The 22,845-nt window shown below is 40.6% G+C and overlaps 3 protein-coding genes across 3 annotated transcripts; all 3 read left to right on the top strand.

Moving 5' to 3' along the window:
* Positions 1-1,902: 1,902 nt before the first annotated feature.
* stard3 (StAR related lipid transfer domain containing 3) lies at positions 1,903-12,151 on the top strand. The gene is made up of 15 exons (XM_085352741.1): positions 1,903-1,953; positions 3,284-3,522; positions 3,613-3,690; positions 3,944-4,021; positions 4,128-4,181; positions 4,488-4,599; positions 4,683-4,781; positions 4,896-4,951; positions 5,048-5,140; positions 8,454-8,516; positions 9,745-9,840; positions 9,930-10,009; positions 10,138-10,242; positions 10,370-10,463; positions 11,288-12,151. Exons 2-15 carry the CDS (start codon positions 3,310-3,312, stop codon positions 11,429-11,431), a joined length of 1,365 nt encoding a protein of 454 aa, XP_085208867.1. The 5' UTR covers positions 1,903-1,953; positions 3,284-3,309; the 3' UTR covers positions 11,432-12,151.
* A 2,052-nt stretch (positions 12,152-14,203) lies between these two features.
* Positions 14,204-15,816, top strand: LOC146634059 (melanoregulin). Its single transcript, XM_085352742.1, has 5 exons — positions 14,204-14,301; positions 14,407-14,569; positions 14,785-14,875; positions 14,957-15,123; positions 15,613-15,816. Exons 1-5 carry the CDS (start codon positions 14,204-14,206, stop codon positions 15,814-15,816), a joined length of 723 nt encoding a protein of 240 aa, XP_085208868.1.
* A 4,049-nt stretch (positions 15,817-19,865) lies between these two features.
* Positions 19,866-21,671, top strand: tcap (titin-cap (telethonin)). Its single transcript, XM_085352743.1, has 2 exons — positions 19,866-20,157; positions 20,402-21,671. The coding sequence occupies exons 1-2, from the start codon at positions 20,009-20,011 to the stop codon at positions 20,790-20,792; spliced, it is 540 nt and encodes a 179-aa protein (XP_085208869.1). The 5' UTR covers positions 19,866-20,008; the 3' UTR covers positions 20,793-21,671.
* Positions 21,672-22,845: the final 1,174 nt, after the last annotated feature.

The following is a 22,845-nucleotide window of genomic DNA, read 5'->3' on the forward strand; positions in this document are numbered from 1 at the left end:
GCCCATGGGAGAGGTCTTTATTAGTAAAGATGAAGCTATAAAACCTATGAAAATACAGATAAAAGTGCAAAATTATAACCTTCATGTTTTCCAAAGCTGTCCAATAGGGGTGTATTAAAGTCATTGCCAGGCCGATTTTTGGGTCCTGGGCCTTATTTTCTATTATTATTTTATTTTATGATGTTATATTATATTTTACTAAAAGAGTTAGGTCATTATTATCCACATTGCCTTCATTTCGATATAAGAGCTACTAAAACAAACAGTACAAGAAAGAAGAACTCCTAAATCTAAAAATTTATTTTAAATAATATAATTTTTTTGCAGTATATAGTCTTCATGCAACACCTTCTTAAAGTATGTGCCAAATATTTCTTTCAGTCATTCCTTCATTCATTTGCACTCCAGTTCTTTCATTTGTTGGCATTCCCCACCCCTTAAGCAAAGGGCAGAAAACAATAATGAGCCAGAGCTAAAAATAACTAGACCATTCATTATTTACACGTTGGCTTACTTGAGCTTTAAACTAATGGAGTTAAAGACCAATAAGTAAGTAAATACATAAATCAATACTTCCTTATAATTTTCTCTGGCTGTTTCAAACCCATTTTGCTTGCTCATTTGTTGTTGTTGGTGGTTGAAATATTTTGTATCCCATGTATTGTAATGAGTTAGGCTCGCATTACCAAATACTGTTTCAATGTTCCAACTAGACCTCATCTTTTGTTCCAGCAATACTACATTAGCAAGTGGAGATAATTATAACTAACATTGATTTTATAAAGAGGTTTCAAAAAATACATCAAATTCGTCTTAAATAAAAGACCAAAAGGGGCAGTGTAGGTCCAGATAGATAACCTAAAACTTTATATGACAGTCCAACTACATTGTATACCAATATTTTTTTTTTTAAACGGCAAAACAGCATTATTAATCTCATCTAAACCGTAAAAGAGGAACAATGTAAATACTTAATTTTGTATTGTGAGTTTCGATTGTATATTTCATATGCTGCATGTGTACGTGTTGGCGTAAATAAGTACCACTTTCGATTTCGAACGAAACCGGAAATACGTTACGGGTTATTCTCTGGCATCCTTTGACGGAGTCTGCTCTGGTCACTTGATTAGTTTCGGAGTTGTTGATTCAACTTTAATCCAAATTTGCACACCAGTCTAAATACAATTTTTAGATAAAGATTAGCACGAATGCATGTGTAAGAGTTATTCAAGGAGGATAAAGATTTTTACCGACCAAATGGTAAGTTTGTTTTGGTCTGAAAATTAGTTTTCTGCCCATTTAAACCTTTCAGTGTTACAGATGAGCGAAGTGCCCATACGATGGCACTCAAGAGTCTATTTAAATCTCACACAACTGACAAGTGACATTTCAGCGTATAATATTGTCAGATTAGTCGCAAGCTCGACCGATTGTGGAATAATCATGCCAACTGGTAGTCCGTTATAAAATATAGTAGTCACACTCATTAAAGTCTATGCCAAAACTTTGAGTACAGAATTCTCCTAGGACATGGGTGCAGTGTTCCACTAATATTATTCCTTATGGTTATAGACTGGATACAGAGACATACAAGATCAATAAAAAGTGTAATGCAGTGTTTCAGTAACAAGACGATCTGGATTTTGCCCATGGTCACTAAAAATCAAAAAGCCAAAACCACGGGCAAGAGCAGTACTAATAAAAAAAAAACATGCCTCTTTATATGATAGCTTGGTCGTGTATTGAAAATGCCAAATGACGGGAAAAAGAAAAACACACACACGAATACAAAAACCTAGGGTGAAACTTCAGCGTGTGGCAGGTGGCAGGGAGAGAGTTGCGATGGTGATCACGTGACACCCAGCGGGTGAGCGATTCATCTTGTTGTGATACTTCTTCTTTGGGAGGTCAGCCCGGAAGACTTCGTAAAGCGATGATGCTACTGTAAATCAAGTAAGTTCAATACCTTGAGTTTTCTTTATGAAATACTTAAAGAAGGATTTCTGCCCAGTTTCGCAGTGTTGCTTAGCGTGCCCGTTTTGTTACGTTTGAGGAGTGTATTTGTTTCTCCGTAAGTGAGACCAACTTGTTATCGAAGCGAACAGTGTAAGCTAAGCGGCAGCTAACAAAATTGGCTATTGGTTATCTCTTAATTATCCAGTCCGTGCTTTTCTAGAAGAAAGACTTGAGTCTAGCTATTGTTCCCTGACATTATTGCCTTCGTGTCTTGTGTTTGACAGTTTGACAGCGTTGAGTTAGCTTGCTAACAGGAATTAGCTCCCGGACCTTCAGGCTGTTTTGTTTTTGGCACAAGTGAACAGGCTAGGGGAGTCACGGGATCTTAACCTGACTTTAAACTCCGCTTTAGCGGTTTGTTAACTTAATTGATGTTCTTTCAGTTAATAGATAAGACATGCTTGATCACATCTACCTGTCAACGTGTACCGATGTTACGGAGTTTGTCCAGAGGTGATTGAAACTCACCTCCGGCTCAATAATGGCTCAGTGGTGTAATAAAACCCGCTGTCTTCCTGCTTCGTGGGAATTGTTCTCCCAGACTCTGATGTCACACCAGAAATGTCCCTCAGCTAATGATTCGTGACTACAGACTTGCTTTCAAGAAGTCACGTCACATGCTTTACGCAGTATTAACGTTGGAGTCGTTCATTTTAAAAAGCTTTTGGCGGAAGATCAGATATAACACTCATCGTTTAACACAAACACACAGGCTGTTTGTTCTTGTAAAATAAGGCAAAACTAGCAACGCTTGCTGTTTGTCTTCACCATAGGGAGGTGAAAGGAGATCACGAGACTCCACTGAAGGCTAGTTATCGTCTGCTGTTTTCACCAAAAAAACCCCAAACAAAAACAACCCCAAAAACACAGTAGGTGGAGGTGGAAGAGTTAAAAATTTTAATATTTTATTGTTGGGAGTGACCAGAATGGACAAGATGAGAAATGAGTTCAGGTGGAGCGGTTTGGAGGCAAAGTAAGAGAGGCAAGGCTGAGAGGATTTGGACATGTGCAGAGGAGGGATAGTGGATATACTGAACTAAGGATGTTGAATATGGAGCTGGCAGACTAGAAGAGAAGAGCAAAACCACAAAGAAGATTTATGGTTGTAGTGAAAGAGGATATGTAGAGGGCAACCGCGACAGAGGAGGTGAGATGGAGGCAGATGATCTGCTTTGATGACCAATAGGGAGCAGCCGGAAGAAGAAGAAGAAGAAGAAGAAGCAGCGCTAAACATGACAACCACACACTTATGTCTGTTTTGCTGCAGGTGGATTTTCCTGTGTCACAGCAGGAATGCATGGTGGAGCCTATGGGGAGCTCGGGGGCAGCCTCCCCGCCATCGCCTCCCTGAATGCTTCCTACTCTACATCGATGTCCATCCCATCCCCGTACCTGTTGACACCACCTGTAGAGCGCAAGAAGATCTCTGACGTGCGGCGCACTTTCTGTCTCTTTGTGACCTTCGACCTTCTCTTCATCACCCTTCTCTGGATTATTGAGCTTAACGTGAGTGTGTGCTTTCACTGTTCTTGTTGCTGTTGCAGAACTAATGGTTAATTCTTGGTTTGATGTGATCTCTGCCCTCTTCTTCTGCAGATCTCAAACTCACTTTGGGATAGTTTAGAGAACGAGGTCGTCCATTATAACTTCAAGTCATCCTTCTTTGACATTACTGTAAGTGGGTCAATCCAAATTTGTGTTTATTTGCATTCAGTGTTGAAATGATGGGTCATTTATTACCACGTTATTCTAATCATGCTTTGATCACAATGAGCAGTTACTTATGTGTAACCTGCTCTTGTAATTCCTCCTTTTGGGTTGGCAGATTGCATCATTATAGACACACAAGGGGAAATCATTTGCAACGTCAACATGTAATTAAAATGAAAGGTCATTTTCTTTTTCTGCTTCTTCTTCCTTGTCTCAGCTCCTTGCCTTGTTTCGTTTCCTGTGTCTTCAAGTGGCCTATGCTGGTTTTCGGTTGAGGCATTGGTGGGTTATTGCGGTAAGTCATCTCAGTTACAGTTAAACACACACTGAATAGTTAATGTAAAGTCTTATATGTTATTTGCCAGACATGAGCTATTTAACATTTTTTTTAAACTCTTCAGATCACCACTCTGGTAACAACCATCTTCCTCGTTGTCAAAGTTATCATATCGAATGTGAGTGTCCTCTCTTTGCTACTCTAACACTTTCAGAGCCTGTATTTGTCTATGTGAACGGTTTGCAAGCATATCAGTTTAAACCACTTCCACTTTTTCACTTCTGCATTCAAAGGCAGTTATTCACAGTCTGAGCTGATAAGACTTTATGTGATTTCTTTTTTTGCAGTGGTTCAAAATTAGTTTATGTAGCTTTGTAAACTTTTCACATTTGACATTAGGGAAGTGAACCAACATCAAATGCAGCACACTCATCTGTTTTAGAAGCCGAAGTAGTAAAAATAGTCTTTGATTTCTATTTTGAAGAAGCAAAATGCTTTTGGCTATGTTCTGCCCATCACCTCGTTTGTGGTCGCCTGGTTGGAGACCTGGTTCCTTGACTTCAAAGTTCTCCCTCAGGAGACTGATGATGAAAGAGGTAGGATAACAGTGCCCGATAAGTTCAAATGCTGCTTACACAAAGCTGTCTGATTCTTAACTTCTTTTCTTTTGTTACCTCAGCATACGTAGCAGCAGTGAATGCAGCTTGTGAACGAGCCCCTATTTACTCTCACGCTGTCTCAGATGGACAGTTCTACTCTCCACCTGAATCTGTCGCAGGTGAATGTTTGTGCAAGTGGTTTCTTAGTTAGGGTTTTTTATTATCTCTATTATGATTGTACATTTCATATTTAACCCAAAAATTGAGTTATGGTCTTGAACTTGTGTCTGCAGACTCTGACGAGGAGCCTGATGAGGAGGGTCCTGGGCGTAGAGCTATCACTGCTCAGGTAGCTTTTGTTATACTCTTTATAATCAGCCCCACTGACTCCTGTTCTGATGATGATTTTCTGCTTCGTTTCTCACTCCTCTCACTCTTATTCCAGGAGAAGGAGTATGTGAGACAGGGTTATGAGGCAATGTCTGTGGTGGAACAGATCCTAGCCCAGGAGGAAAACTGGAAATTTGAAAAACACAATGTGAGTACATGACTCCAGGATGTATCCACTGAATGAATAGCTTTCCTGTCTTGTTCACGTTTGAATGCACAGTTAAGACGTTTGCTTACATAACTAAAAGATCATATCACTGACGCAGATTTCATTGCTTCCTCGTGCATTCTTTTTATGACAGACAGAGTGTTCAGGGTGCCTTTGTTTTAACACAAACATATCTCATAGAAAACTTGTAATCAATACTATTGTCTTCACTGTGACACCTAATTACTTTTTTGGTTTTAAAGATTCAATTGCCTATCAAAGTGTCCCTTATAGTTCTTGCGATCAGCAATAGAGATGGTATTTTAATGGCCTCATTTCTATTTTAGGCAGCTGATAAGCAACAATGAACTGTGAATCACAGATATAACCGACAGAGATACTGAAAGATACTGATCCTGCAGTTTCCTACACACGCCAGGTTACAAAAAATGACTAAAGCACAGGAGCCAGCCATCTCAAGCAGCAGTTTAATTGTTTCTTTCTTTTTTTTTTATTTCTTCTCTTCTTTATATTTGAGAAGTGATGCACAAAAGCACTGATTTCATAAAATAGGCAATACCTTTTGTCAGATTTAGCTACTACAGTACTGTGGGAACGTCTTGAACCATCCCTTGTGTCTTTATATTTTGCAGTCGATGAGTAAAACTTTCTTGTAAAAGGCAAAAGAAGAAGTGGCAACCCTAAAACAAAGTGTTTGCATCATATGATCAACATGTGAAAGTCATGTTCTTAAGAAACAGGAAAAAATCCAACAAAGACCTGACTCATGACCTCAGAGATGCAGCTTGCTTTTCAATTGATCACTAAAGTTTCATCCAAAACTGTCTCAGTCAAAGGGTGGCTGTCAGGAAGCCATTTTTAATGAAGGAGCACAGAGAGAAAATGCCGAGGTATGACATATTACATAAGAACTAGACTGAACATCAGTGGCAACAAGTCCCATGGAGTGATGAATCCAAATTTGAAAATTTTTATTCAAATAGTCGTCAATACAGTGGGGCAAAAAAGTATTTAGTCAGCCACCGATTGTGCAAGTTCCCCCACTTAAAATGATGACAGAGGTCAGTAATTTGCATCAGAGGTACACTTCAACTGTGAGAGACAGAATGTGAAAAAAAAATCCATGAATCCACATGGTAGGATTTGTAAAGAATTTATTCGTAAATCAGGGTGGAAAATAAGTATTTGGTCAATAACAAAAATACAACTCAATACTTTGTAACATAACCTTTGTTGGCAATAACAGAGGTCAAATGTTTACTATAGGTCTTTACCAGGTTTGCACACACAGTAGCTGGTATTTTGGCCCATTCCTCCATGCAGATCTTCTCGAGAGCAGTAATGTTTTGGGGCTGTCGCCGAGCAACACGGACTTTCAACTCCCGCCACAGATTTTCTATGGGGTTGAGGTCTGGAGACTGGCTAGGCCACTCCAGGACTTTCAAATGCTTCTTACGGAGCCACTCCTTTGTTGCCCGGGCGGTGTGTTTTGGATCATTGTCATGTTGGAAGACCCAGCCTCGTTTCATCTTCAAAGTTCTCACTGATGGAAGGAGGTTTTGGCTCACAATCTCACGATACATGGCCCCATTCATTCTGTCCTTAACACGGATCAGTCATCCTGTCCCCTTGGCAGAAAAACAGCCCCATAGCATGATGTTTCCACCCCCATGCTTCACAGTAGGTATGGTGTTCTTGGGATGCAACTCAGTATTCTTCTTCCTCCAAACACGACGAGTTGAGTTTATACCAAAAAGTTCTACTTTGGTTTCATCTGACCACATGACATTCTCCCAATCCTCTGCTGTATCATCCATGTGCTCTCTGGCAAACTTCAGACGGGCCTGGACATGCACTGGCTTCAGCAGCGGAACACGTCTGGCACTGCGGGATTTGATTCCCTGCCGTTGTAGTGTGTTACTGATGGTGACCTTTGTTACTTTGGTCCCAGCTCTCTGCAGGTCATTCACCAGGTCCCCCCGTGTGGTTCTGGGATCTTTGCTCACCGTTCTCATGATCATTTTGACCCCACGGGATGAGATCTTGCGTGGAGCCCCAGATCGAGGGAGATTATCAGTGGTCTTGTATGTCTTCCATTTTCTGATGATTGCTCCCACAGTTGATTTTTTCACACCAAGCTGCTTGCCTATTGTAGATTCACTCTTCCCAGTCTGGTGCAGGTCTACAATACTTTTCCTGGTGTCCTTCGAAAGCTCTTTGGTCTTGGCCATGGCGGAGTTTGGAGTCTGACTGTTTGAGGCTATGGACAGGTGTCTTTTATACGGATGATGAGTTCAAACAGGTGCCATTCATACAGGTAACGAGTGGGGGACAGAAAAGCTTCTTAGAGAAGACGTTACAGGTCTGTGAGAGCCAGAGACTTTCCTTGTTTGAGGTGACCAAATACTTATTTTCCACCCTGATTTACGAATAAATTCTTTACAAATCCTACCATGTGAATTCATGGATTTTTTTTTTCACATTCTGTCTCTCACAGTTGAAGTGTACCTCTGGTGCAAATTACTGACCTCTGTCATCATTTTAAGTGGGGGAACTTGCACAATCGGTGGCTGACTAAATACTTTTTTGCCCCACTGTATGTACAGAGGAAGTCGGGAGAGAGGTAGAAAAGGGAGTGTCTACAGCCATCTGTGAAACATAGTGAGTTCTCTGTCATTTCAGCCAGTGGTCTCAGGGATCTTGTTAAAATTATGAACCTAGAAGAGTGCCATCAGATTTCGATTTGACATGAAATACAAGCTAAAAGGCATCTGATTGACAAAGGCTTCTTTTTCCAGCATGATAATGATAAAAAACCCACACTGCCAGTTTGGTAAAAGCATCTGGTTTCACTAAATCGCTGCACCCATTTCAAATTTTCCTTGCTAAATATACAGAAATGAGAGGTGGCTCAAGACTTTTGCTCAGAACTGTAGCTAATTTTCACCCTGAGCAGGTATACACACTATATTAAAAGCTGTTTTTTGAGGGGAAAATAAAGGCCCCACAATCAAATCCCTTTAAACTCTCATAGAACCACTATTAAGGTAAGAATGTAATCAAACAGGTATGTTGGCACCACAACACCCAACTGAAACCTAATTTTAGCAATGCAGCATTTTTCTCTGTAGGAGGTGTATTTCTGTATCAGCTCTTTTAATTACAATGAAAACTACATTACCTGTCTTACTAGTAGTTTATTATTCCTGCGTTATTAATTCATATCTGTTTTTACTCAAATGAAAGTGAAAGTGTCAGTAATACTGTGTCTTTTTTTCACCTCCCATGACAGGAAATGGGCGACTCAGTTTACACTCTGGAAGTTCCTTTCCATGGAAAGACTTTCATCCTCAAGGTGCAACAGTCTTCTAGTGTATTCAGTATCTCACCAAACATGCCCTGCTACATCATGTTTAGATAGGCTGCATTTGTTAATAGGGTGAATTCAGATATGTTTTCAAGCCTCCCTGGTCTTTTTACATATACAACTCATATCGCCTTGGACTCCATTATTATAGATATCAGCGTAAAGAGCAGAACAGGCTCTGAATCCGTCAGCTGTCACACTTCTTCCTAACACTCTGCTACAAATGGATCAAGTTCTCTTGCAGCTGATGGGCCTGTATTTGCACAGTTTCTGCTGCTGAAATAATCAATAATTGCATGCTAAATCCAATTCGATACAACAGAGACTCGGTGCCTTGCACAGAAAAAGCTGATTCATGTGTGTACAACTTCCCATTAAGGAATTCAGAGGAAGTTTGCTCTTTATTGGAGACCTCATAACTGAAGGGACTTTGTTTTCCAAGGTTTACAACTGTGCATTTATTATTGCAGCAGTCTCAAATTTATTTTTTCTTTGACACACTACTCTTGTGTTTCAGTGTGATGTTTATCTGGCAGACTTATTTCAATCTTGCTTTTCCTTCCAAGCTAGATAGGCACATTAAAACGCCATATACGTATGAACAAAATGGAAAGCAAAATGAATGATGTAAGGCCAGGATTAAAGTGTCTTGTAGATGTGTCGATTGATAGCTGCAGACACTAAAGAAAAGTTGCTGCAACAGTTCTTATTATATATTATATATAGAGGGTATGTAGACTTCCACATAGAACCTCTTGAATAGTTTTCGATGACAAAATTTGCATCGCTGGCATGGAACAACCGTCACTGAAACAAAACGCTCTTTGTAGAAGTAAATATTACATAATAGGGATTTCCAACAAGACAATGGTCATAAACAGACACAAGATCCTGTTTTGAAAGTAGTCAGACAGGCCATTACAGATTAGTGAAGTAAGGCCTGTTCTGACCTTTGCTTCGGAGGGAAAAAGTGCACCATACAGAAAAGAGAGCTTTAGATATTTTCATATCATCTGCAACAGAAAGTAAATGGTAAATGGCCTGTATTTGTATAGCGCTTTACTTAGTCCCTAAGGACCCCAAAGAAAGGGGTAGAAAATAGCCCAAAGTACATGCAGACAGCAATTAGGTGTCATGTCTTATAGACATTTTTTTCTTGTAACTGTAGGCTATGCTGGACATTAGTTTACAGCCTTGTTTTTTTTCTCCTCTTCAGGCCCTCATGCAGTGTCCTGCTGAGCTTGTGTATCAGGAGGTGATCCTGCAGCCGGAGAAGATGGTTCAGTGGAACAAAACAGTTTCTGTCTGCCAGGTCAGAAGTCTTCCTGCTGTTTTTGCACATTTTTCACTGTAATCCTGTGGCGTGCTACAGCTTGATATCTCTTCCCGTCTTATACTCAGATCCTTCAGAGAGTTGACGACAACACTCTTGTCTCATATGATGTATCTGCTGGAGCAGCAGGGGGAGTTGTCTCCGCAAGGTACATCAGCACAACATCCTACCGACTTTTCTTTCTGTCATCTGTTCTTGCTGTCCCATCTGTATCGTTTCTTTTCTTCAGGTCTGAATAAAGTGTGTTTATTGGGTGATTGATTTTTCTTCCTTCAGGGACTTTGTTAATGTTCGCCGAGTGGAGCGCAAACGAGACTGTTACCTGTCTGCTGGCATAGCAACCAACCACGATGCCAAACCTCCAAGCAATCGCTATGTCAGGTCAGACCTTGCCTCTGGCCTTGTCACTGATCCAGTAAATTAGAACATTGTATCGGTTTGACAAAGGGCATCTGTGTTAGTTTAACTTGTATAACTTTGTCTTTTTTTGCTTTACTGCTGGTCTCAGAGGAGAAAATGGGCCCGGAGGTTTTGTGGTCCTCAAATCCAGCAGTAACCCATCCATCTGCACTTTCATCTGGGTCCTCAACACAGACTTAAAGGTGTGAAAACACATGGTGGAATTACTCTTGAATTTTCTTTATTTTTACAATATTCAAGATGTTCTTTCCCTTTGTACAATTAGAAAGAAGTTGTTTTCTAAATTATTTTTGTAGCAGGACACTGCAGCAGGCTGGGCCCCCTTTTGCCTTCCGAACTGCCTTAATTTTTCATGGCATAGATTCAACAAGGTGCATAAAACATTCCTCAGAGATTTGGGACCATTTTACATGATAGCGTCACATATAAAACCAGTCTGTGTTATAGTACGTTATCATGCTGAGAACAGCTGTCTGAAGATGGTTATACTGTGGTCAATATTACTTAAGCAGTGACATTAAACCCACATTGTTACCCGAGCACCACCCTGGAATTTTTCTACCAATCGAATATTGTGGCAGAAGTCATGACTCATCAGACCAGGCAATGTTTTTCCAGTCTCATTATCTTGGTTTTTAGCCTTCCTTCCCACCAGATTAAAAAAAGTTCACTAGCTTCTGACATGAACAAGGCATTTTCACCCAGAGAATTGCCACTCACTGCACATTTCCTCTTTTTTGGACCACTCTAGAGATGATTATGTGGGAAAATCCCAGCAGATAAGCATTTTACTATGTCTACGTGCCTAAATGCACTGAAGTTCTGCCATGTGATTGATGGTTAAATATCTGTGTTAACGAGCAGTTGAACAGGTGTGTGTGTGTATAAATAGAAATTTTGCAGAAAAAGGCAAAATGTAACAGATATAGGTGAGATAAGGATCAAAAACAAAGGAATATGAAATGTAATACAAATATTAAAAAGCAATTTTTTTTTGTTTCATCAGGGCCGTCTGCCACGCTACCTCATCCACCAGAGTCTGGCAGCCACAATGTTTGAGTTCATGTCCCATTTACGCCAACGAATTATCGACGTGCGGCCCTCTCATCGTTCCCACCACCACCATCACCACCACCACTCTCAAAACTAGAGAGAAGTTTTAAGTGGTCACTTGAAAGGTCACTAGCCAAAACTGGCCATCACGGCGTCCGCTGAATGCTCCCAAGCTGAAGGGATGCAATTATGTACCTGACAAGGTTGCAACTTTAAGCAAAGGAGATGTGAGACATTTCCCATGTTTCAGCCACACAAAGTGAGGAGTTATTCAGATATCAAAGACTAAACATTTTCTATCATTTTGGGGAAGTTTAAGTGTAATCACAAGCGGAAATTTTTGCATGGACCTGTAACCCGTTTGCTATGTTTCTCGCTATGTAATGAAAACTGTTTTCTGAGACTTTACAGAAACAAGACCTGGATAAAAAAGTGATTCCCAATGTTGGAATCTGTGTTACAGAATAGCTATAACAGTAGTATGACTGAAACAGCTGTCTCTCTGAGCCTTATCTTTCTGCACACATTGTTAGTCATTGATTTACTGCTTTTTCCTGTGTGTGTGTGTGTGTGTGTGTGTGTGTGTGTGTGTGTGTGTGTGTATTTTTTCACTGCACCGTCATGGATTTGTTTTTCTGAGGCACCTGCCTGCACTTCACAGCCATATTTCTACACAGTTTCTTCTACTTTACTACACTGTGATACATTACAGGGGGCTCTCTGCTATCTGGTCACCACTAGAGGGAGACACCACTGATCCACACAGTGAAGCGTTCTTGGTTTGACACCAGCTTCTGTGCCATAGTGCAACATTAAAGCAAACATTTAATTACTGTATGTTTTTTTTTTTTTTTTTTAAATGCTGCTTTTGTTTTGCACTTTGGGATCAGCCAGGAGTTCAAACCAGGACCTGGATCAGCAGGCTGTTAGACAGTTAGTACAAAAGATAATGTTCATAGGTTAGGATGCTGTATACTAATATATATATTTTTTGCCAATAACCTCAAGTGGCCTTGTGTTGAAGTAGCTCGACTTATTTGTCATGAAAGGTTATTACTATACTGCTATAATTAGATTAGGCCCCCTGTGGCCTGAGGTGTGGCACTGAATGAAGTTTTGTTAATGTTTTTAATCATGGAAAAAAAAAAGAAGACATCCCCTGCAGCTTAAGTTGTGTATCAGTGTTATGATGTACCTCAGAAGATCAATTTTTAGGATTACATCTGGAATCAAAAGAATTTAAAAGATGAAGTTGGTTGAAGTTATTGTGAAGTTGACCTGAAGAGGGTGCTGGTCTTCCCTGAACTTTTCTATATTGGTGTAACGGAAATAACACTTGGTGGTGTAACTGTGACACCCACACGACTGTGAGGCATTACTCTTCATAAGCTTGTGTATGTAGTCACGCTCAGAAATCATTAAGCCCTAATAAATCAAGACTCATTTACAATACTTACTGTACTGAAGGAATGTTGGAAGTGACAATAAATAATGATATCAATAATTTGGTGCCTTTTATCAGAGTAGTTTTACATGCCAGTCTTTTGTTTTACTTTTCCATTTATTTCCTGCTGTTATGTCTGTGCTTTCGTATCCTCCACAAAGATTATTTACATAAACCCTGCTTAGAATACTTAACTGTGTTTTTTATAATTTTAAATTGATTTGTTTATACAAACATTTTAATTTATGCTCATCACTACTGAACAAGATTTTTTACTGAGTCTTAAACAGTGTCTTACGTCTAATAAAATATATGAAAAGATGATCTAGCTCTGACTTCCTTCAACTCACATATTTAACCAGTATCTGTATTAACTTGTATAAATCTTGTGCTCTTATTTTTGAATATATTTTTTAACATAGGTAGATAGATACCCTTGTAGTTATCTATCTACCCATCCATTCCTGCATCCATACATGCATACACACAAGAGTAGCTTCTACCCATATGTTTCTCTGTGGGTGCTTATGTTATGAATAATAACGCCCTGTGTCTGCAGCCTTGCATGATTTTCATTGCTGCACTCACAGAACTTTGCCAGAGGTCACTGTTCTCTGTGTGACTTAATCAAAAATAAGCATGAAGCGTTTTCAAAAGTTTTCAAAAATAAACTGATACTCCCCAAAGAAAATGTTTATTTAAACACAGAACACAATTAAGTAATGCTAAATAATCCAGTTGCATAATCCCTGAATCGACACTGCAACGGCAGACTTGATATGGAGTGTAATTAATCTTACTGCTGCAGAAGAGATCTGCTGTCCTTGGGGCAAAACACATTGCTTGAGAGATGAAGCAGCTCACATGATTGTGCTGTGACTGTCTTCTGAGGATGTGGGTGTGGGAATTTGTGTTTCTTTTTGTTTCGATGAGAGCACAAGCGTCCCACTGCTCTTGTTGTCCTCCATGTAAAGCTGATGAGAAGCATCGGTCCTTGGGCTGCCGTCATCTGCCTGAGCACTTTTCCATCAGGCCAATAATCTGGAGGGAAAACCTCTCATCAATTTGGCGCTCCAGTGAAATCCTGGAAAATGGGAAGCTAAAAACTTGGTAGAGTTTTAGATCTGTGACCTTTATTTTGTAGCTTTTTTCCTACTTGTTCTTATTTATGATGATTTTTATTCGTTCTTTTTATTAGTGGAGGGCTTGAATGTTGTCACAGCTACTTTTTCCTTTGCCAAAATATAGGTTTTGGCTAAGGTCCGCTTTGTAAAGAATCTCTACAGAGCATCCCACAGGGACTGTGACAGATTCTCCTCTGGCATCCAAGAGGGCGTTCCACTTGTGAAAGAACTGAAACACAACTTCTCTCTGGATTATCTGACATTGTGAACATCCACTACCAGCTGACTCTGTTCTTAATAGATGGGTTCAGCCTTTAACAGGTTCTGCATGCAGTTCTGCTGCTGCTGCTGTGTTGCTGATGATGAAGAAGAAGAAGATGAAAAGCAGCCTTTAGTACCGTAAGATGACACAGACAAGCATATCATGTATATCACGTACAGCCAATGTTTGAATTTGTGTTAACAGCTCGTGTCTCTTCTTGTCTGCGTTGGCTGACCGCACAGTGCGGATCCGTTGGACTATTTTACCCGTGAAGTCCAGAAGCGTCGAGATGAGGAAACAAACCTGTGGAGTGAGCCGGGAGACCCCAGCCATTCGGAGAGACAGGATGACCGGGTGCTCTACTCTCTGCTGCAGGCCAGGCAGAAGACCCGCATGGGCTCCACGGTATGTGGGGCAGGGACTAACAAAAATGTGTTTTTTCAAGGTGGAAAAAAAGAAAATCTGACACAAATAGCTTAAAAATAACTGTATAAGTTGCAGTTCAAATTTTACATTTGAAATGCAACATTTTACATTGCACTGTGAGTACTTTTTGGAGGTTATTTGATTATCCGGTTAATTTAAATGCCTTTTGAGGTTATTCTCCTTTTCTTGTCCAGGGCTATCGTCGTCTGAGTGTTGATATCGAGGCCATGAGAGACACACGCAGAGAAGTCAGAGAGAAATGGAAGACAATCCTGGAAAATCTAGGTGGGGCTTGACTGATGAGACATGCTATAGTCTGAGAGATTATTGACAATCCATGCTGAGATTATCTGCCATATTTTCCAGGTTTTATGGCAGAAGCAGACTCTCTGCTGGCTGTGTCTGCTGGGGGCTCACATGACCGCATGCGTAACGCCCCGAGAGCACGTGCCCTCCTTCACACACTTCACTCTGAGACCTCCATCTTCAACAGCAACAAAGAACCACCACCAGAAAGATATCTTTTCATCCTGGTGAGAAAACGGGGCTTGCTGGTGGGAAGTGCACCATCACTGAACTTTGACTTCATACTAAATCAGATTAACTTTGCTATTGCCTTCTGATTAAGGTTTGAAAACAGCCCTGTGAAGTTTAGTTCGAGTCACAAGTAGATAAACTGCATCATTCATGGGCAAATATGATCGATATTATTCTTTAATAGATTGCCAAGGCTGTCCAGCTCTCATTATAGTGTAGATTGTAATGAGTTAAGATGGGTTAAGTGGTTTAGTCCAAATAATATCAGTTTTATTTAAGTTGTAACATCAAAAGAGTAGGAAGCTGCAATTTAATTCGGCTTTTTAAAAAAAACAAACAAACTCAGATTTCATTCAGCTTTGTATCATGACAAAGAAAGGTTGGCATATTATTGATACATCAAAAATCCCACCTTTTTTTCTGTCTGTGTTCATATTTGGTTCCGTTCTTTTGCTTCAGCCTGTTGTTTTTCTCCTTCTTTACAGGATCGTCTCCTGTACCTAGACATAGCTGAAGATTTTGTGGCAAAGGCAAAACGCTTCTACCCTCCAAAGGATGACTCTGACGAGGAGACGCCGGGTCTCTCCGTAAACCTGCCGCTGCTGCTGGCCAGGATGGGGGCCATGAACGGAGGAGGGGAAGATGAGGAGGAGCAGAGCGAAAAAGATGATGAAAACTTGAGTGACTGAGCCCAAGATCTATGGGCTGCAGTAATAAGAGACACAAAGCAGGGGGCAGTAGTCATCAACCCTGGAGACCTGGTTGACAGCTTTGCATAGCTCTTATTCAAGTGTTTGTTGCCTCATACAGTGTTGTTGCTGCTTTTTTGGAAGTTCTAGGCTAAAATATTCCCCTCTCTCATTTAGCTTGACTCTTTTTTGTTTAGTCTGGCCGAACTCTAAAAGGAGATTTGCAGATTTTGAAATGAATCCCACGGATGAGTATTAACTGTGTTTTTTCTCTCCACCAAAGAGTGTTATCGGGGTTGTAGGCGGTTCATTGTTCATGTGTTGCGAACCTTCAGGGTAACTATGTTCTTCTGAGCAATGCTTCTTTATAGTTCTGTCCTATGATTATCAGCACTCATTTCATTCAATCATATGATCAGTAAGAACGCGGAATAAATAGCACACCGATCTGATGTCAGACTTTCCTCTAAAGGTTTTACAGGAAAGAGTGTTTGCATGATCACTGCTTTAACTCATTTGAATCTGTATGTGGTTTAAAATATTTGAAGAATAGCAAAAAGAAATGCAATGCGAGTACTGTAAGTTGAATTTTTAAGTTGGTTGTTTGCGTGACTGAGATGGAAGAATGTTTTTCCTGTTCAGCAATTTGCTGAAAATGTGAAAGATTTATACAAGTATGCGATAGTTTGTGTTTTGGTGTGAAGTTACCTTGAAATAAAGTTCCAGCCTAAAGCCTGTTTTATGTAATGTCACATGCATCTTTCTCATGTCAGGTTGCTTGCTATTCATAAAGTTACATAAATTCAAACGAGTGAACTAGACTCTAATTTTCAATGATATTTAAAATTACGTTCAGTTAAGCGTACTGAGCAATGGAAACTGTGGCATGGGAGCAACAGTCTTTTGAAGTGGAACGTAAGAATCTTCTTCATCTGTCTGTATACTCTCATGTGGCCCGTCAGCTGTGCATCCACGGCTGGCTTGGACTCTGTCCCTGTTCTGAAGTGGCATGTCCAGCGTCTGACCGTCCCAGTGAGACCAGGCCGGGTTGCAAGATGGATGGTGATAATGGTGTTTTGGTAGTCAGCTGTTTGTTATTGTTATGTAAGAGAGAGCAATACACTGTCGAGGGCACATGTTTGAACACGGCACCAGCCCGATGGTACAATGGCGCACAGATCCACAAATAACTGGTAACAACTGAGTTATATGAAGCACAAAAGTTGATACTGTGTGCAGGAATTAATACAAAGCCAGATCCCTTCTTATTATCAAGTATAAGTGTCAGGTTGACCTGTTCCTCTCTCCTCCCAAAGTCATTTTCGTGTTACAAATAAATCCGACTTAAAGTTCCCCTCTCACAATATTTTGCCATATTTACCACCTCCTGACAAGCCTTGGCTTTATCCTGCAATTGCCCTTCTCTTTCTGTTTTCCCACCTACTCCCTATCTCTTTTGCGGTGACAGCTCATTTAAATGTCACTTTGCAGCAGCTGTGGCGGTGTTCTTATGCAACACAAAGTTCTTCCCGGCCGAGCCAGGCCTTGTGCAGGTGGACAGACGAGGACGGTGGGGGGTGATCACTGTGACAGACCTAACCTCATCACTGCTCACCTTTACAAACTATACACACACCCCTGGCTCCATTTGCATAGCATGACTCACCCGAAAACAGCTAGGAAAGGGCTATCTGATGGCCTCTTGGATTTTGGCTTGTGCGTGTACAAATAAATAGACAGCACAAATTTAAATTGTCACTCTGTGTATTACAACTGACTGCTTCACATAAAGTAGCTTCTAATAAGACATGACCTCAACACAGAAGGAGCTTGCATGGTGACTTACTGGGTTTCTGAAATGGCATTCAAGGTTGTCATGGTGTCATAACATGACTGAATCAATGACCCAGGAGATGCTTATCGTTTTCTTTTCTCAGTATGACACTGAGCGACATTTTACATATGTACTGGCAGCCTGCTGGGAGATTGTTGAAAGAAAAGTGAAATATTTTTGGAATTTGCAGGCAAATGGATGTTAGCCTTTAACTGTTGCCTTAAATATGCACGACACGAAGAGTCAGTGGTGAGGAATAGCATTAATTTACCCGAAGTCAAGAAATATACTCAAAGAATCACAAAGTTATGATCATATTTGTTTTTCAGACAATCTGGCACAGTACAGCAAAAACCTTAAAAGAAAATAAAAAATCGATTAACACATCAGGCTTCTTTTGCTTGGGATGATTATATTTTATGCTGTGTCTGAGGTATATGATATCTGGTATATGATGATATCAGTACCTGATGTGGATTAGTGAGTCAGAAACGGGAATCGGTAGTAACATCAGACCAGCAGATAACTGTCAGAGGTGAGTGTGAGTGTGTGTTTCACAGCCTGTAACCCGAGTTGATTATGGCCTGCATGGCGCTCTTTCACTGAGGTAATGAATCACTGGAGACTGAGCTCTCACTGCTACTGTGAGACAGCGCAGTGTAATGGCATCTAATGAGGGGGTATGATGTTGTCATGAAGCCTGGCGGGGGTATAAACTTATTCAAAGCTGTATTATGAATTAAAAAAACAGCATGAGAAAAATGACACTGCTATTTGTATGGCTTTTTCACCATTTTTCTCACAACTGACTGTATATAAAAGATGGATGTTGCCACTGTGACATAATGTGGTTTGTGAACTCACATTTTACACCCTCTATAGCTTCCGTGTTATTTTTGTTTTTTGGAGCCAGAGGTGACAATACTCAGGCAAGTGTGTGAAATGCTAATTTGTCAGCTAGCTTGACAAATGCTGTCCTAAAGCATGGACATAATTTTGCATTTCTTTATCCTGGCTCTCATTTTGATGTTTTTTGGCTTCATGTCTAAAATATTGTGGTTAACACAAACTTTAGATAATTTTCCCATGTTGTTATAAATATTTAGTCAGGTATTTGCTTGTTTATCTTACATTATAAGCAAGCAAATTACTCATGAATTTTGATCCAAGAGATGGCGTGTGCTGCCAATCATCAAATTAGACTGCAAAAGTTAGCTTGGTATGGCCACCTTTATTCTTTAACCTGAATGCTGGTAGGCAAGCTTTTGTAATTTCTTCAGAAATTCTTCAGTCATCTTTAGAAATACGGGTTTCAATCCATGACTAATAGTGCTCCATTGTGTTTTTCCATATATATATTCTTTTCCTCCATTGGGAGTGTGTTTGGGATCAATGTCATGCTGAAAAATGAAGCAGTCAAACACTTAACACGCCAGATAGAACTGCATTGTGAATCAAAATCTGAGGGTTGCATCAATCTACTCTGACAAAATCCCCCAAACCATGACAGAGCACAGAGATGAGTCCACTGTCAGAGGCTATAAGATGATCATTTGTAACCTTCGCTAAAGCTTCTTCTGTACTGTAATGAGTTCTGAAACCTGACTGAAACTCTTCAAATAAACCATCCCTCTGCAGATTATCAGTAAGCTGTTTTACATCTACTTTTTCAAGATTTTTTTTAGATGAAAGGAAGGTTGAAGATTGGCTTATAATTAGTTAAAACCGTCGAGTCACGTGATGGATTTTTAAGTAACTGTTTACAAAAAAGAAAAAAGAAAGAACTGGACTGAAAATTAGTGGGTAGTTTCTGGCTCTACAGGGTTGGCTTCGGTTGGCTCTCCTTTGCTGCTTTGTGTATATCATGGCTATAATCTTATTAAGATTCCTCTGCTAAGTCTAAACCATTTGTGTCTGTCTGTGTACATGTTTACATTATTCCATCCATAGTTTCTGTAATATTTCCCCCTCTGTGATCACAGGTGAAGTGGAAAGAGTTGGGCTGAGTGATTACAAGAGCAGGCCCAGCATTCAATTTGAGAATCAGGGGATTTTCAGCCATATTACCCCTGAACCCCACTGCAGGGAAACTTCCAGCTGTCAGGGAATGAGGCATGGAGGACTTGGTGTCAGATGTCCAAGCACACTGATTGTAGAGTGACAACATGAATCTAAAATAGAAACAGAGCATCTATAAAAGCTGTGGACAGTCCTAAGCCTGGACATAGACAGCACTAAGAAGGACAGAGATAGTGGAAGAGTAGAAGTAAAGCCGACTGAAGCATCACTGTTTCCTGTTACCTTAGGACTGATCAACAAGACCCACTCAAGGCGATAAATCTATCTGCACCTGAGAAGATGCCAATCTGTACCGTGCTGGAGAAGAGCAATGGTGTGCTGGTGGGAGCTGAGCTGACCTGCAGTGTGAGGGAAGACAACAAGGCTCAGAGGGAGAGCTATACTGCTGACTGGCACAGCGTTAGTCTCAAGACTCAACCTCAAGACAGGTAGGACCAATGAGATCATGTCTTATTATAGGTAAGACCCTATAATATGATAAGTTGCTTTTAAATGAGAGGAAAACATTCACTAGGCTGTAATTTCAAACTTTTCTTACTCTCATAAAATATGGATGAAGATTGACTTGAAAATTATTCTCATAGTGAAAAGCAGTTAAATGTTAATTGGGAAGGTAAATTACAATAAGGCCCTCAGTAGTTTCTAACTTCAACTTTCCTTTGATGCCCACAGGCAGACCATGAACATGAACGACACTTCTCGTGGGGAGACTCTGTCCCGGCAGTGGCAGGCACGTTCACTGACACAGAAGTGTCCCTCTGGTGTCTTTAGGGTGGGCACAGTGGAAAGAGGGGTCAGGGAGCACCAGTTGCTTCCAAAGAGAAACACCCTCCCCTTGCCCATCTTTACCCCCGCAGAGCTGGGCGTCAGGCTCGGACGTGGAGCGCCACACACATTGGAGGACCTGCAGCCATTTCCCACTCCAGATGGAGTGTGTCCCAGCAAGAGGACGGTGGATGAAATCACCAGAGATCTCCCTCCAGTCAAGCCGACCCTCATGGAGTTTGCCAAAGCACCCAAAGCCCTGGGGCGCTCCATGTCTCAGGAGGCCCAGAGAGGGTGAAAAACAAAAGGACAAAAGAAAAAGATGGGATGCTAGGGAGAGACGAGAAGGATGACAGATGGGAAAGAATATTCAATAAGCAGAGTGTGTCTGGAAACATTATGACAAGATGTATATAGATTTACCTCTAGTGACACCTAATACTGTAGAAGTTTAGCACTCTAAATCTCATATCTTGTCATTGTTGGCATTTTATAGTGATTGGTATTAGAAATGGTTATGAGAAGATGTTTGCATTGGGACAGGGAAGCAAGGTGTTCTCTTAGCTGTGCCAAAGCCAATCTCTGCATGTGCTGGCCAGCTGGCCTCGACATATCTGTTAATCGTTCAGCGTAACCTAACATTTGTATGCACTGGTGCACCTTAACCATTTCTTTTGCCCTTTCTTTGCGTATCGGAAAGTACAGTCTTCATGGTGTAAATGAAAGTGTTCAGAATAAATAAATAGATGGTAAAGTATAACAAAGGATGGGAAGAGAAGGGAAGAATCAGAGAGGAAATGGAGGGCTGAGGGATCAGGAAACATGCCTTAGAGCTGGTCAGCCTCCAGGACTGCCTGCCAGTCTTTCATCTGTGTGAAGGGTACAGAATGCACTGGCAAGATCAAACGCTGCAGCTGTAGATATGTGTGTGTCCCTCTCTGTGTGAGTGTTGGCACGTCTAATCACAGTAACTTAGGAAAACCAATAACCTTTTTTTTAATGTGCATTAACTGATCTGCCTTTTTAGTCGAGTGGCAGCTCATATTTATATCTGATAGAGGAACAGATACTGTTATAGCTTAGAATACCTGTGGTCATGTAAATGAATCTGAATTGTGTGCAACAATGCTGTAATATTTTGTTAGACATCTATTATTTTTACTAATAAAAGGTGAACTACTCATCACGTCTCTGTCTTTATGGTCGATGCCTGAAGTGCAACATAAACTTAATTTGATTACATTTTATTTGTGGTACAACATGAAAGAAAATAGCAAATGATTAAAGCCTAATATAGAGTAGATTGCTTTTCCAAGGATTCGGGAGGGACATCAATAGCTCTACAATGACCTGCAGGTTTACCACTATGTAAACCGAACAATATAATAGAATGGATGAAAATGTATTGGTTCCTGAGGTCAGTTGGTTGTGGGTGGAAGAAAGGGAGAAAATAAATATAAATATGCAAATAAATATACACGCAGCAACCAGAGGTTAGAGCCCAAACCATGACTTGTTCCGGTAACAGAACAAAGGATCACTTGCATTATGAAAACATGCATGCACATGCTCCGTTATGAGACAAAGATGCATAAACAGCTGGGGATCTGTCAACTATAATTTAGATAAGAATGCATTTTCACTGTGCCCTCCACCCTTTAAAACAGACCCCACTTTACGTCCCTCATTTATCTTTCATGTGTTTGTTCTCAATCACAGAATGCACTCATCCGCTCTTAGTGTGCACAGCTGAAATAGAAGTACTGCCTCACCCCATCTCCACTATATCTCTATGTACAATTTACTCAGTCTAACTTATCAATTATTACTCCTGGCATTAGCTGCCCTTTTCCAATGAAACTTAATTCCTCCGCTGATTATATTTGTCTCTTTAACCCCTTCTGACTCATTGTCTCTGTGTGATAGGCAACGCGTGGTGGTTTGATATTAATAGCTGGGTAAACATTCGCATTGCCCTGGAGACAGGCGAGAGACAGCCACGAAGGCACGCTCTTCCCATTTGAGCTCTTAATCCTAGTGTTTTATCTGAGATCTGGGTGTGCTGGCTTCAGTCTCTATCTTTTAAATCACCCTCCCACACTGCTGCTGAAACACTGTGCTAACTACTCAGCGCTGTCACAGTACAATCGAGATTTCAAACTCCAAATGAACGAAGGTTTCGAACCTCGAAACAATTTTCAGCAGGTGCCAAGGAATGTGAAAATTGAGATGGCGTGCGTTGTCAGAGACAAATCCATTAAATTGACACTGAGATTTTTTCCTGTGCCTCAGCCGTCTCGGCTGCAAGGTCCTTTCTGTATTTGGCAAATTTACCCTATCTGCTGCTGCAA

The sequence above is a fragment of the Diplotaxodon limnothrissa genome, linkage group LG4 (genome assembly GCF_057381915.1).
Source record: "Diplotaxodon limnothrissa isolate DT_005_m linkage group LG4, D_limnothrissa_male_GT1.1, whole genome shotgun sequence".
Taxonomy (NCBI): Eukaryota; Metazoa; Chordata; class Actinopteri; order Cichliformes; family Cichlidae; genus Diplotaxodon; species Diplotaxodon limnothrissa.